General features: G+C 32.4%; 2 protein-coding genes across 2 annotated transcripts; one reads left to right on the top strand and one right to left on the bottom strand.

Annotated features, from left to right (window-relative positions):
• Window positions 1–621: 621 nt before the first annotated feature.
• LOC104883071 (hypothetical protein) lies at window positions 622–9242 on the bottom strand. The gene is made up of 3 exons (XM_010667519.4): window positions 9014–9242; window positions 3251–3760; window positions 622–1371 (listed from the first exon to the last, which is right to left on the bottom strand). The coding sequence occupies exons 1-3, from the start codon at window positions 9084–9086 to the stop codon at window positions 785–787; spliced, it is 1170 nt and encodes a 389-aa protein (XP_010665821.1). The 5' UTR covers window positions 9087–9242; the 3' UTR covers window positions 622–784.
• A 2264-nt stretch (window positions 9243–11506) lies between these two features.
• LOC125492297 (uncharacterized) lies at window positions 11507–12496 on the top strand. The gene is made up of 2 exons (XM_048634572.2): window positions 11507–12136; window positions 12227–12496. Exons 1-2 carry the CDS (start codon window positions 11857–11859, stop codon window positions 12298–12300), a joined length of 354 nt encoding a protein of 117 aa, XP_048490529.1. The 5' UTR covers window positions 11507–11856; the 3' UTR covers window positions 12301–12496.
• Window positions 12497–12718: the final 222 nt, after the last annotated feature.

The raw sequence follows: 12718 nt of genomic DNA, 5'->3' as shown, positions 1-12718 counted from the left end.
CCCCTCCTTGCTAGAAGGATTTCCAAATTCCCCCATCCTTGCAAGGGACTTCATCTTACCTTAAAAAAAAAGAGCAAATTGTTAATTGTTAATGACTTGTAGCTATTTTTGTATAATACTACCTCTTTGTATTTTTTAGTTGCATCATATGGTTTTGTGACACTATTTATCAACCAATTTTGTTAAACTATCTCGCATTATTATATAAGAAAAAAACTTAGTCAAATGGGGTCTTGTTATATTCGACTCAATGCAAGTATTCCAAATATCAAATTTTTATAATATTTACTTACACCCTATACCAATAGTAACGTTCAAAAAATTATCTCGGCAAATGTGAAAAAGTCAATGATGCAACTAAAAAAATACAGAGGTAGTATGTTATCATGTTATGGTTAAATCAAATTAATTGCCATAATACTAACCCGTAATTTTGTTTATCAAAAATTGATCGTTGTAATACTAACCTATAAGAAACTTTAACTCATGAAAATATTGTGACATGCAAGAAAGTGATCACTCAAACAGGGGCGAAGCCATAAGGTGATACTTCCTCCGTCCCAATTTAGTTGCTAAATATTGACTATATGCACTATTCACGTCATAACTTTGATGTCGAACTTCTACAACAAAAAATATCTATTATCAAAGCTTATGTATTTAGCACTAGCAGCACTACATCGATAGCCTTCGCTATAGATCAGAATCCAAAACCTACAGGCTACAACATCCTCTAATCATATATATAAATACTTAGATAGCACACTCACTGCAGTTTTAAGATCTAGACCAAAATGAGTACTAAAATCCAAACCCCAAAACCAAACATTCCAAGACCAATCTTGGAAGAACCAGATGCCCCCCACACCTTCACATCATCCAGCACAGGACCACAAAGAGAACTCATATGATCAGTCCTAGTGTTGTAATACACGCTATAGAAGGCAATCCGAGTCCTTTCGGCCTTCGCCGTAAAGTTGAGGCCCTCTCGACGGAAGGTGGAGTTTGAGTCGGGTGTGTAATGGAAGTTTTGAGCTTGATCCCCAGCAAATGCCATAATAGCGAGGGGCTCTTTGCACTTGTCTCCGCCTTGTCCCATTGAGAAGCTTAGGATGTAGTCTTTCTGTGGTGTTGTCTCAACCATTTGGGATATGATCCCTTCTTTTCCTGATAGCAGTTCTATGGCTCTCTTTTCCTGTGGAATATCAAAGTGGAATGAATCAACGTAACGAACAGCACGATTTGATTCAACAATCCAGCCTGGTAATGGGGTTGCTTCCTCGTCAAGATTGGTAGGAAGGAGGACACCGAGGGACTCGTTCTTGAACAGCCATGGGCCTTCTTCAAAGTCACCATTCAGCACCACATTATCTGCAAGCAGAGCAATATAGCAAATATAATGACAGAACCCCTCGACAATATTAGAAAATGCTAAATATAGCCGTTAAATTATGGACCTATATACGTAACTTAAAGTAGATATATTAGTCATTGATAACATCAATGGACATGTGATTTTGTCCTAAAATCCGCAATTGATACTAATATCTTAATGCTTATTCGAATCACTTAGGGCTCTAGTACTGTAGCAAAAACCTATAAAATTTGAGACTTTTTAACATTGTCAAAAAGAAATGTTCTCTTTGTCGACTATTTAGCTGTTTTAAAAGAGATGTTTTTATTACGAAAAGAATTTGAATAATTGAATATGGTCAAAGGATATTATAAGAACACCCCACACAATGCTTCTAAAATCTAAACTGCCACCCACCACAGACAACTCCGACTATCCTTTTTGTAGTTGGTTATAAATGGTGGTAATGGGAATGGATTTGTGCATAAATTTATGAAGAATATCATTGTTCATTCCCATGATATTGCTAATTTATCCTAAAGTGTCTACTTTTCTTCTTGAACTTTCATTCTCATCCAATACCACCGTGTAGGTGGTAAATAGTGGTAATGAAAATTGTTTCCCCTTGGAGACAAAAACACAAGTTTAGGGGTGAGATTGATTGTCCATGGAGAAAAAAATTCTTCCCGATGGAGATTTTAGGAGTGCTTCCCTAATAACATCTATACTAATATATTAAAAGGCGTGCGTAAACCAGGAACGGTGCCACGTGGCGCTCTCCCTAGAGAGTTTTAGTTCATGTAATCTATGTACAATAAAAAAATTAAAAATTGCATAATATAGGTTTTGATCTCGTGAGATCAAGTTCATGTATTAAAGTTTTAGCCAATAGACCAAATTATATTTAGTGCTATCATATCAAAGTACAATATTAATAAATGAAAATTTTCTTACCCGGGGCATAGCTCGGACCTAATAACTAGTTATACTTGAAATACATTCCATTATCGTGCAATTTATTAACGATATGGGCCGTTAGAGAAATGTTTCATAAACTTGATTAATATTCTTCATCTACTAGCAACTCTTTATCCCTACACATTTATTTAAGGTACATCGAATATACAAGTCCTTAGCCGGAATCATCTATCTTAATCAAACGATCCGAACCCGTGTACAAACTCCCCATAACATTTGTACTTATTAAAAATTAATATACAGTTTTCTTTTCGAAAGCCAATTTAACATATACATAATATTAGGTTTGGTTATGCAGTTATCAAAAGGTTTCCTCAATTTTTTTATTAGATTAGAGTATGCATATCAAGAATAGTAATAGTATAGTCTTATAAGTTGCGCAAATAATATCTAGTGATCCTGAAACCATCTTTTAGAAATTCTTAAAAGACGAGTCGAGCTAAAATCATCACTTAAGAAATAGCATCAATAAAAAATGACTCATTTATATTAAGAAAATTTGTGAGAAACAACCTCTTATAAATACCTTTTTGCGAGAAACAACTTCTTAATTTTTTTTGACGTTTTACAACCTTAATCAAAATTTATTTTGCGAAATCAAACCTCAAGACTATTTTCAAACATTAATTTTTGATTACAAGCGTTGGTCAAGGCATTAAACACCTTTAGGTGCGAGGATTGCACATAGAAAACACATTGATCAAAGCCTGGAGATGAGAATCAATGTTGGAAAACAACCTTGAGGTATGATCTCGCAAAAAAAAGTTGATTAAGGTTGTTGAATGCCAAAAACATTTTAAAAAGTTGTTTCTCGCAAAAAAGTGCTTATAAAAGGTTGTTTCTTACAAATTTTACTTTGTAGTGAGACGGTAAAAGTATTGAAGAGGCAAAAAAAAAAAAGAGAGAAAGTATAATAACCTTTGGGCTTATCAGGTACAAACATCTTCTTAATAGCAACATCATCAATAATGGGCCCACAAGTGGGGTCCTCCTCCATCCCAGGATTCATCAAGATCAACTTGACATCCTCATCATCTGCCTCAAATGCCCACGCATATGAATCCCAGCCTTGATCAGTATACACTGTTTGAAGATCAACAGCTGATGATGCTCGTGTGGGTACTACTGATACATTAAGTGACTCAAGCTGTGCACACGTACGAGCAGCACTAAATGTGACAGCATACACCGACCCCTTTTCAACCTTTATATCTTGGCTAATCTGTGCCTCGTTGCCTAATCGAACGGCGTGTGTTCCTCCTGGGATGATCAAGATCATAGCACCTTGTTTCTGACCTGCTGACACTAACTCTACTGTACCCTTTGTTTCCCATCCTGGAACTGTTGTTGGCCCATCTCCTGATCCGTCGTTTGGGCTTCTAAATCCACCTGCTGGTGGGCTTTCGAAATCTCCATTTATCAATAGACCTACATTTTACAACGGCTATTTGGATTTAGGATGTATCATGTATGTTCATCAAACTTATCTTGATTTTAAATAATCAGGAATTACTTGGCACTTAATATGTTTGATGATCTTACACCGTATCTCGTTATCCGATTTTTCTTTTACGGATTTTAAATGTATATATTTGATCATTAATATTTTGAATTACATCAGCAAATATTATAAAAATCTAATATTCTAAAGATACATATTACATAAAATACCACATGAATATTTTTTTTTTTTTTTTTCATAGAAATCATAAGAGAGTTCCAAAGCATTCTCATATTGAACTTATGAATAGTGAACAAATAACAATAAAGCTACACAGAGAGTATAATACTCTTATTTTCCTAATGACGGAACCGTACGAACAAGCCAAAAAAAGAAGCCGGGATAGTGATAGACTGATAGTATACAAGTATTAGATTTACCTTAATACTTCTTGTTAAAGATATATTAATAGTACTCCCTTCGTCTCATAAGATAGTGTTTGTTTCTTTTTTACACGATTCCCAAGACGTAACTTTGACTTTTAATATCTTTAATTTTATATTAACAAAAAATATAAAAAGTTGATATTATGAAACTACACATTGAGACGAATCGAACAAGATCCCACGTGAATATGTTTTTTCATATATACAAATGAGAATATTCAGTCAAAGATTTTAAAGTTTGACCCACCAAAAATAAAATAGGCACCATAGTATGGGACGGAGGGAGTAAAAATTTTTAAAAAAACAAAAGTTGTAAGAGCAACTCCAATAGTGCAAAAAAAGGACTTGTTAGCAATTTTGCAAAATATTTAGCTAGTTGCTTAACCATTGGAGTACAAATTGGAATTTTGCTTTACTAAGCAAATTGGCTCTATAGAGCAAATTGGCTTAGCCAAAATGTTGGGTCCCACCCCACACATAGCTTCTCAATAAGTGATATTTTATATATTAAAAAAAAGAAAAAAGTGATTGTGGGACCTACCTAAGCAACAAAATAGTTTAGCTAAACCACTAAAGGGAAAGTTGGCTAAAGATAGAATTAGCTAAGGAAAATGATGTGGCATCTTTAGCCAAGTATTGTTTTAGCTAACCATTGAAGTTGCTCTAATTAATCTTACTTTTCTAAGCCCCTTGGGATCTACAACAAGTTTGGAATATGATTGTATTTAAGTCGAAAAAATTGTGTACTCGGTGGGTAATCCACCCCTACAAATAAATATTAATAATTAGTGGAGTACAACTCATGAAAATTAATTATTTTTTAATTGTCCATTTCTAATATATACCACCGTTGTTTTTATTTAGTTGCAACAATCACTTTTTTGCACAAACTTTAACCAATGAGAAAAGAGAGTATAATTGACCCACTTGCCCCTGCTACTAGTATTGTAATTAAATGGTGAGAGTAGGTGAAATAAAGGTAATATAGTCAAATTATCCCAAAAGTTTTCCTAAAAAGAAAAATGTTGCAACTAATAAAAAACACCTAAAAGTAGAAATTGTTGCAACTAAATAAAAACAGATGTATCAATTTTCGATTTAAGCATGGTGATTAAGTGCCATACAGTAAGGCGCGCATGGTACTAGTCCTTTTGTCTTTTTTGTCTTGGCCACACTACTCCAGTATTCCTGCCTGGCTTTGACTATTAACTTACCTCATCTTTTGTTTTCTATAAAAATGAAAGCTACAATTTCATCATCTAAAAGTTACTTCTCATTTCAAAAAACAAAAGAATAAAAAATTCTAAAAGTTATTCCTAGACTCCTAGTAAAAATAATTGTTTGCTCGGCTGTTGAAGGAAAGGGACTTATCCTTTCACTGTGTTCATGATGGTAAAAGATTATGAGAATAATTTGGCGGGAAACTCTACACCAATCAATTATTCTGGCTCTTTTTATCTGCAATTCTGGGCCTACCTTTAAAATCGGATCCCAAATCACTTTCATACGGATAAGTTCACTTTGGTTAAAAGGAGAAGCCAGAGTAAGAAGTATATATCATCTATATTAAGGATATGTTCAGTTCACCTTATTTTTGCTTATTTCAAATTCAATCAGATCAAATCAGAAAAAATAAGTTCAGATCAGATCAGTTCAGATTATGCTTATATTTAAAAATAATTATATCTTTCATTACATATTAGAAAAAATTATAATAATTGAATATTAATAAAGTACTCATTGAGACCAATCAAACAAGACCCCACATGACTATATTATTTCTTATATATTGAGAAAAATCTAAAAGATAAGATATTGTAATTAGATCAGTTCAGATCAGATCAGATCAGATCAGATTAGAAAAAATAAGTTCAGATCAGATCAGATAAGTTCTGATCAGAAAATTTCAGGTGAACTGAACATAGCCTAAGAAATATGGGCAATCGAGTAAAAGTCATCACATTTTTGAAATAATAATATGGTGTTTGTGTGCACCATATAATGTGTGTATGAAATAATTAGAAAAATAGAAATACTACATAAACACTATTATATGAGTATGTATAGGGGAGAAAATGTCCAATACTTGTTATTCATTTATCATTCCTCATTCAACTATTAATGGTGCCCTTCAATGAAAGTTAAGAAAGTCAAATACCAAATCAATACTAACAGTCTTTACCCCTTTTGTTGCATGGGCAAAAAGGCATATTGATGGCTATATTGAGATGTGAACAGCTAACAGTACGATAAGGTTTAAATGGAATTCACCATTTTTGACTCATTAGCATTTATGTTCAGTGGTCACTTTGCAATGCCACACCAACTCCTCCTATTTATGGTGTTTGAATCTTCTATAGTTCTAAAATAACTCTACAAATTAGAGTTTGAGCAATATCAACCACTGAATAAAAAATCAATGGCTCATATATTATCTTACCAAAACCCCCTACTTTTTCTCATCAAAATCCACTCCATAATTTTACCCTCCTACCAATATGAACCCTTGATTTTAAAATATATAGTTTAGATAAAACTTTTGAGAATCGAGACTCGTATTTATTGGTCTCCATAGCCTTCATGATTCTAGGCCATGACTCATCATTCTAGAATAATAAAGGATCTAATTTTCAACTTGCCAAATTTTAGAAAGTTGATGGGGCTGTGATGGCGAATAACTAATTGAATCAATTATGCAGGAAAGATTGTTCAAGCTATGACCACCACTTTCCTGATATGCTTCACCTAATGGCCTACATTAGTATCAGTCTACCTCACTTGTGCTACCAGTTGATCATCACACTGCCCTTGTAAAGAAAATATAGGAGTAGATTTCTCAATTTGTTTTTGCTGAACTTAATATAATTTTACTGAACTTAAATGAATTTTCCTTAAACTCAACTGACTCTTGCTGAACCTATCTTTGATAAACTTAACTTATTTTTGCTTTAACTAAAATTATTTTTGTTAAATTTGACTTATTTTGCTGAATTGAACTTAATGTTTCTGATGTGAACATACTTTTGTTTAAACATATATTGATAGGTTGAGGAGAACAAATTCTTAATTTTGATTCACTCTAATAAAGAAGAAAAAGCACCAAGCATATTTTGAGTCAGAAACAGGATGAATTGTCCGAATGGCATGTTTAGTCATAATTAAAGAAGGATGAAAGGTGAAACTTAGTAATAATGATGATTTACCAAGTAGTAAACATGTTTTGGTCAAATTTACAGGACAAATTGAACTTAGTTTATCTTGTCTTCAATTATAGAAATGGAACCACTTCCACTTGTTTTTTAAAGATCATCACACATGACAAAGTACAGACTAGAGAGTATTGTTTGTATCCGAGGCAAGAGTAGGACATTTTCCTTTGATGTGAAAGGTTTGGCTCCTTTCTTTAGCTCAGCATACTGCTACAAGCAAGTTGTACTATCCCATTCTTGTTAAAGACACTACTGATCTCAATTCTGCAACAAGACCTACATAATCCTTATGTGTTTGTTACTTTGTTACAAAAAATACGGGACCACACAAGCCAGATGAATCATAAAATAATATCAGGGAAAATCTTCAGCCTTACAAGATTGATAATTTAGGGTGTCATTTTACTAGCTTCAATGTGCAAAAAACTTGTACTTAACCGGGTGAGTGGGTGACCACCTGAGTGGAAATTTGAAATTCCCACCCATGAGACTTGAACCCTCAAGTCTCAACCTAGGATCACATATTCACATTATACAAACAATGTGGTAATAATTACTAAACTATCAAATGATGTTAGTTTGTTATTTACCCCAACAGCATAATAGGGTAGTCCGAGATCATACAATAATTGCTCGAGCACAAACAACAGAGAAATCATCGTTTCACATTTTTAAATTAAATGTACTACATCATGTACTGATTGGTTCATTTCAATGTAATTTAATATTTTACAAAATAAGTTGTCATATAGGGCGTGTTTGACAACATGTTTTCAAGAGTCGAAACTCGATCTCGTAATATGAAAAATAATACAAGGTAAAGTAGTGAGTAGCTAATTTTTCACGGTTCAGGTAAAGTTTTATGAAAGCTAAAAAAAATTGAGGATACGATAGCATTTGAGTAGCTCTTAAACTATGTTTTGCTCTTTTACAGTTTTACTAATCAACGAGCTAGTTACCCATAATAAACGGTTGCTAAAGCTATTTTGACATACAACCTCTAACAACTAACAACCAGCTACTAACAATTAGTAAACTAACAACTTCTACAATTGTTAACTAATCTTAAAAATGACTACATTTATCGAACATCCTAAAATAGTGTATTATGTATACAAAGTGACAAATCATTCTAAGGGAGTACTCCTATGATAAAATCCTGTTGCTTACTCGTGCTTGACCATGGCTATGAAATTACTAATTTATCAATGTGAAATCTTTGTATATCAACCTAAACCACCCTATATTTTCAAGTGAAATCTTTAACAAACCTGAAATTTTTGAATTTACATAAAACGCCGTTATATGACCATGAACATTTTTTTTAAAGATTGTTAGGAAGAAGTGTGCTACCGAACTAGAACTTCTCGCACGTTAATCACCTCGAGTTTGTGAAATACAAACCTTACCATACTCCACACCAAGTACTACTTGCTACACCACAGTGAACATGGTTCCGACTCAAATGTGGGAACATTTATACGGTTTTACTTGCCATTAGATACACTAATTAGAATTTAGAAGGTGAAAAAAGTAAAACCAAAGAAAGAGTACTCCGAAAAAAGAGAGAAATTAAAAGGCGTACCATCTTCAATAGCTGCAGCCAAATGAGTCGCCAAGAAAAGCACAACATATGCAGCACCACACCACTTGCCCATTTTGAGTAAAGAGTGAAGAGTTTGGGTTTGGGAGAGAGCGGAGTGACTGAGTGAGAAAGGCAGAGAAGTAGAAGAATTGTAAAAAGAGGAGTGAGTGTGCTTTTGTTTAGCTAGATTCCATGCTTAGTAAGCTGTGTTTGGTACTTTAATTAATTAACTAATAAAGGTGTTAAGTTTAAACCTTTTTTTGGTGTTTTACTAATATGTGTATGACAGGTAGTGGTGTCAAAACAGGTTAGTAAACAGGTTCTGGGTATACCCACGGCGAACCAGGTCAGACCCGGACAGGTCAGGATTCTGATTGTCAGTGCCCGGGTCATGACTGGTCAGGTTTTGTTCAACTGGGTCGAACACATTTGAATCATTGGATTCCCGGGTGCCGGACAGGTCTGAACGTTTCGTTTACAAGTCGATCCATTCCCGGGTATAATCGCCCTTTGACATTTTTTTAGCCGGGTTTGCGAAGGTCGTATTTAGGTTCCATGTGCGGTTGAGTTAAGTGAAATGTACTCGGGTTGAATTAGTAATGAACTTAGTTCGATCATTGTGAAACATCGGGTCCATTCGCTATTGAATGCCAATTCAACTTCGGGTAACTCCTGGTCGGGTCATCTTGTTGTTATGTATTTTGTAAACGAATCATATTAATAAAAGTATTAAGATCGATATATATATATATATATATATATATATATATATATATATATATATATAATATATATATATATATATATATATATATATATATATATATATATCTGTGTGTGTGTGTGTGTGTGTGTGTGTGTGTGTGGGCGCGCGCGCGCGCGCGATAAATATAAGGATGACAACGAAAAATCAATAAAAACACTATATTGATTACCGTGATGTTTAATGTATTCTTTTAGTCAACTCTTATTTCTAATAATCAACTGCGTAAAACGACTCTAATGAGTAAAGGAGTAGAACGACTCTCCATATGTTTTAATATTATATATATAACCAACGACAATAGTAACGAGTATACGATCAGTTCCAAACTTTATATAAATGATTTATTATTATAAGCATTATGATTGATATATAAGTTTGTAAATAGCTATAATGGTAATGAGAACAATACTACAAATAAACATCAAATGAAAATGATAATAGTTAATCATAGAACATGTAACAAATAACAACCATAAGTTAAGTAAAATAGTTAATCATAACTTATTAAAATAAGTTAACTGTTAATAATAACAACCATAAGTTAAGTAAAATAGTGTGTGTGTGCAATTAATATGTGGGTAATAACGAAAAACCAATAAAAACACTATATTGATTATCGTGATGTTAGTGTATTCTCTTAGTCAATTCTTATTTCGACTAATCAACTGCGTAAAACCACCCTAATGAGTAAAGGAGTAGAGCGACTCTTCATATGTTTTAATATTATATATCATAATTCATAACCAACAACAATAATAACGAGTAGAAGATCAATTCAAAACTTCATATAAAGGATTTATTATTATAGTAATACAAATACGAAGAGGAATAATAACAATAACAATAACAATAACAATAACAATAACAATAACAATAACAATAACAATAATAATAACAATAAATAGTATAACAAATGATAATCATACATTCATAGATTTACAACGACGGTTCATATGACTATATGAGGCCTACGTGATTATAACGCGGGTTCATATGTTGCATAATATTAATAATAGTAAATTATATCCCTAAATCATTACCCCGTATAAAAGCTAACTATAACTTATTAAAAGTAACATCAATAAGTTAATTGCTAACAAGTACTTACTAGTTACTAAATATAGTATTTGTGGTATTATCTTAACTTTGTATAATATGTGACTATAAAGAAACTATTTTATCAATAGGCTTAAATGTATTAAGACGATTATAATATTGGAACCATTATAGCGAATACGTGATTGATTATTAACAAGTATGAGGAGTACCGACTCTTAATATGCTTTAATAGTACAACTACCGATAATATAATGAGAATTATATATTAACTACGAAAATACGATCAATTACTAGATTTATATAAAATATAAATGACTTGATTATGGTACGCATTACGATTCCAAATAATAATAATAAAATAACACGATAACAACAACAACAACAACAACAACAACAACAACAATAATAATAACAATAATAATATGTTAATTAATAAATGATAGTTATGGCTTAAATACTAATCATAATAATTTCAATAAAAATAATCAAAATTTCAATTTAAAGTTAGTAAGTTACTAAACCAAGACAATAATTAGTAAGATTATAACTTATAAGAATAGAAGATTATCAATCATGTGTGCTAGGTCATCAATCCGTGTGTTAGAGCATTCTCTTTTCCCATTGGTCAAGAAATAATATAATGGATCATGAATTAGAACCCTTTGATTTAAGAAAGATCAAAATCTAACCATCAATCTTTAAAACCCATTTTCATTTCTTCCATCTATCCTCTCTAAAACCCTAATCCCCACCCCTCTCAATCTTTCATCTGCCCACCGGCCTCCATCTCATTCTCTAATTCTCTAATTCTCTAAAACTCTTAATCCTTCAACTCCATTGCTTCAGATCTTTTTTTTTTTTTTTTTTTAAAAATCCATCACTTTACAATGATCACTATCTATGAGTCTCTCTCATCAATTTCTGATTCTCATCATCGCCGGAATGTTTGTTAAGTTGAGAGTCTTGTTGTTGCCATTGAAGGAGGGACCATCTTGTGATTGTTGTTGTATCATTGGTTATGGATTTCTTTAAAGTAAGAAGGTTTAAGAAAGCTCGTAAGCCCAAATCACAGGAAGATCTAGAGGAGAAGCCGATTCCACACCCGGAGGAACCAAACAATGAGACTAATAATGTTTCTGGAAAATCAGTTGCTATGGATGCTCCCACAGATATGGACGATGATGATGATGATTTCATCACAAATGAGGTGAAGAGGAGATTGAAAGAATTGAGGACAAATATGATCTCCCTTTTCGATTTTGATTTTTCTTCCCTTCTTGCTTCATTGTTGTTGGATGGTAAGTTACTCTTTAGCTCTCGTTAATTATGGAGTATCAACTTTGGTTTTGAGAATTTTGTCTTTCTTTATTTTTTTTCTAATTTTCCAGATCTAAAGACCAGGTTATGTAGAAGATTTGAGCTAGAAGTTGAAGAAACATCTTTCTTGCAAATTTTTAAGTGAAGAATGAAGATGCAATTTCAAGCACTGAATTGTTTTTTTTTTTGCCCAAATTTCTGTAAATTACTGAATTGTAGATTCATTTCTTTAATTTTCTAGATGTAAAGTTAAACAATCAATTCAATTCAAATTTGCTGTAACTTTTACTTCATTGTATATGCTTTAACTTTTACTTCAATAAGAATGAATTTCATATTCATATGTTGTTCTTTAGTATAGGGTTATGAAAGTTTGAAATATTATTTGGTAGCAAATTTGGTAGAATATTAAATGGGATAATTTGGTAGAAAAAATGGAGAAATTTTAGTAGAATACTAAAATGGATTATAATTTTGGAGTATAACCAGATATTTTTTAATATTATTTGAAAATGAGGATATTGGGTAATTAAATGAAAATATAAACAAGTACATGATATTCA

This window comes from Beta vulgaris, chromosome 8 (assembly GCF_026745355.1).
Source record: "Beta vulgaris subsp. vulgaris cultivar EL10 chromosome 8, EL10.2, whole genome shotgun sequence".
NCBI classification, from domain to species: domain Eukaryota; kingdom Viridiplantae; phylum Streptophyta; class Magnoliopsida; order Caryophyllales; family Amaranthaceae; genus Beta; species Beta vulgaris.
Note: the sequence above shows the minus strand (reverse complement) of the source record. Positions and strands in the feature narration are given on the sequence as shown.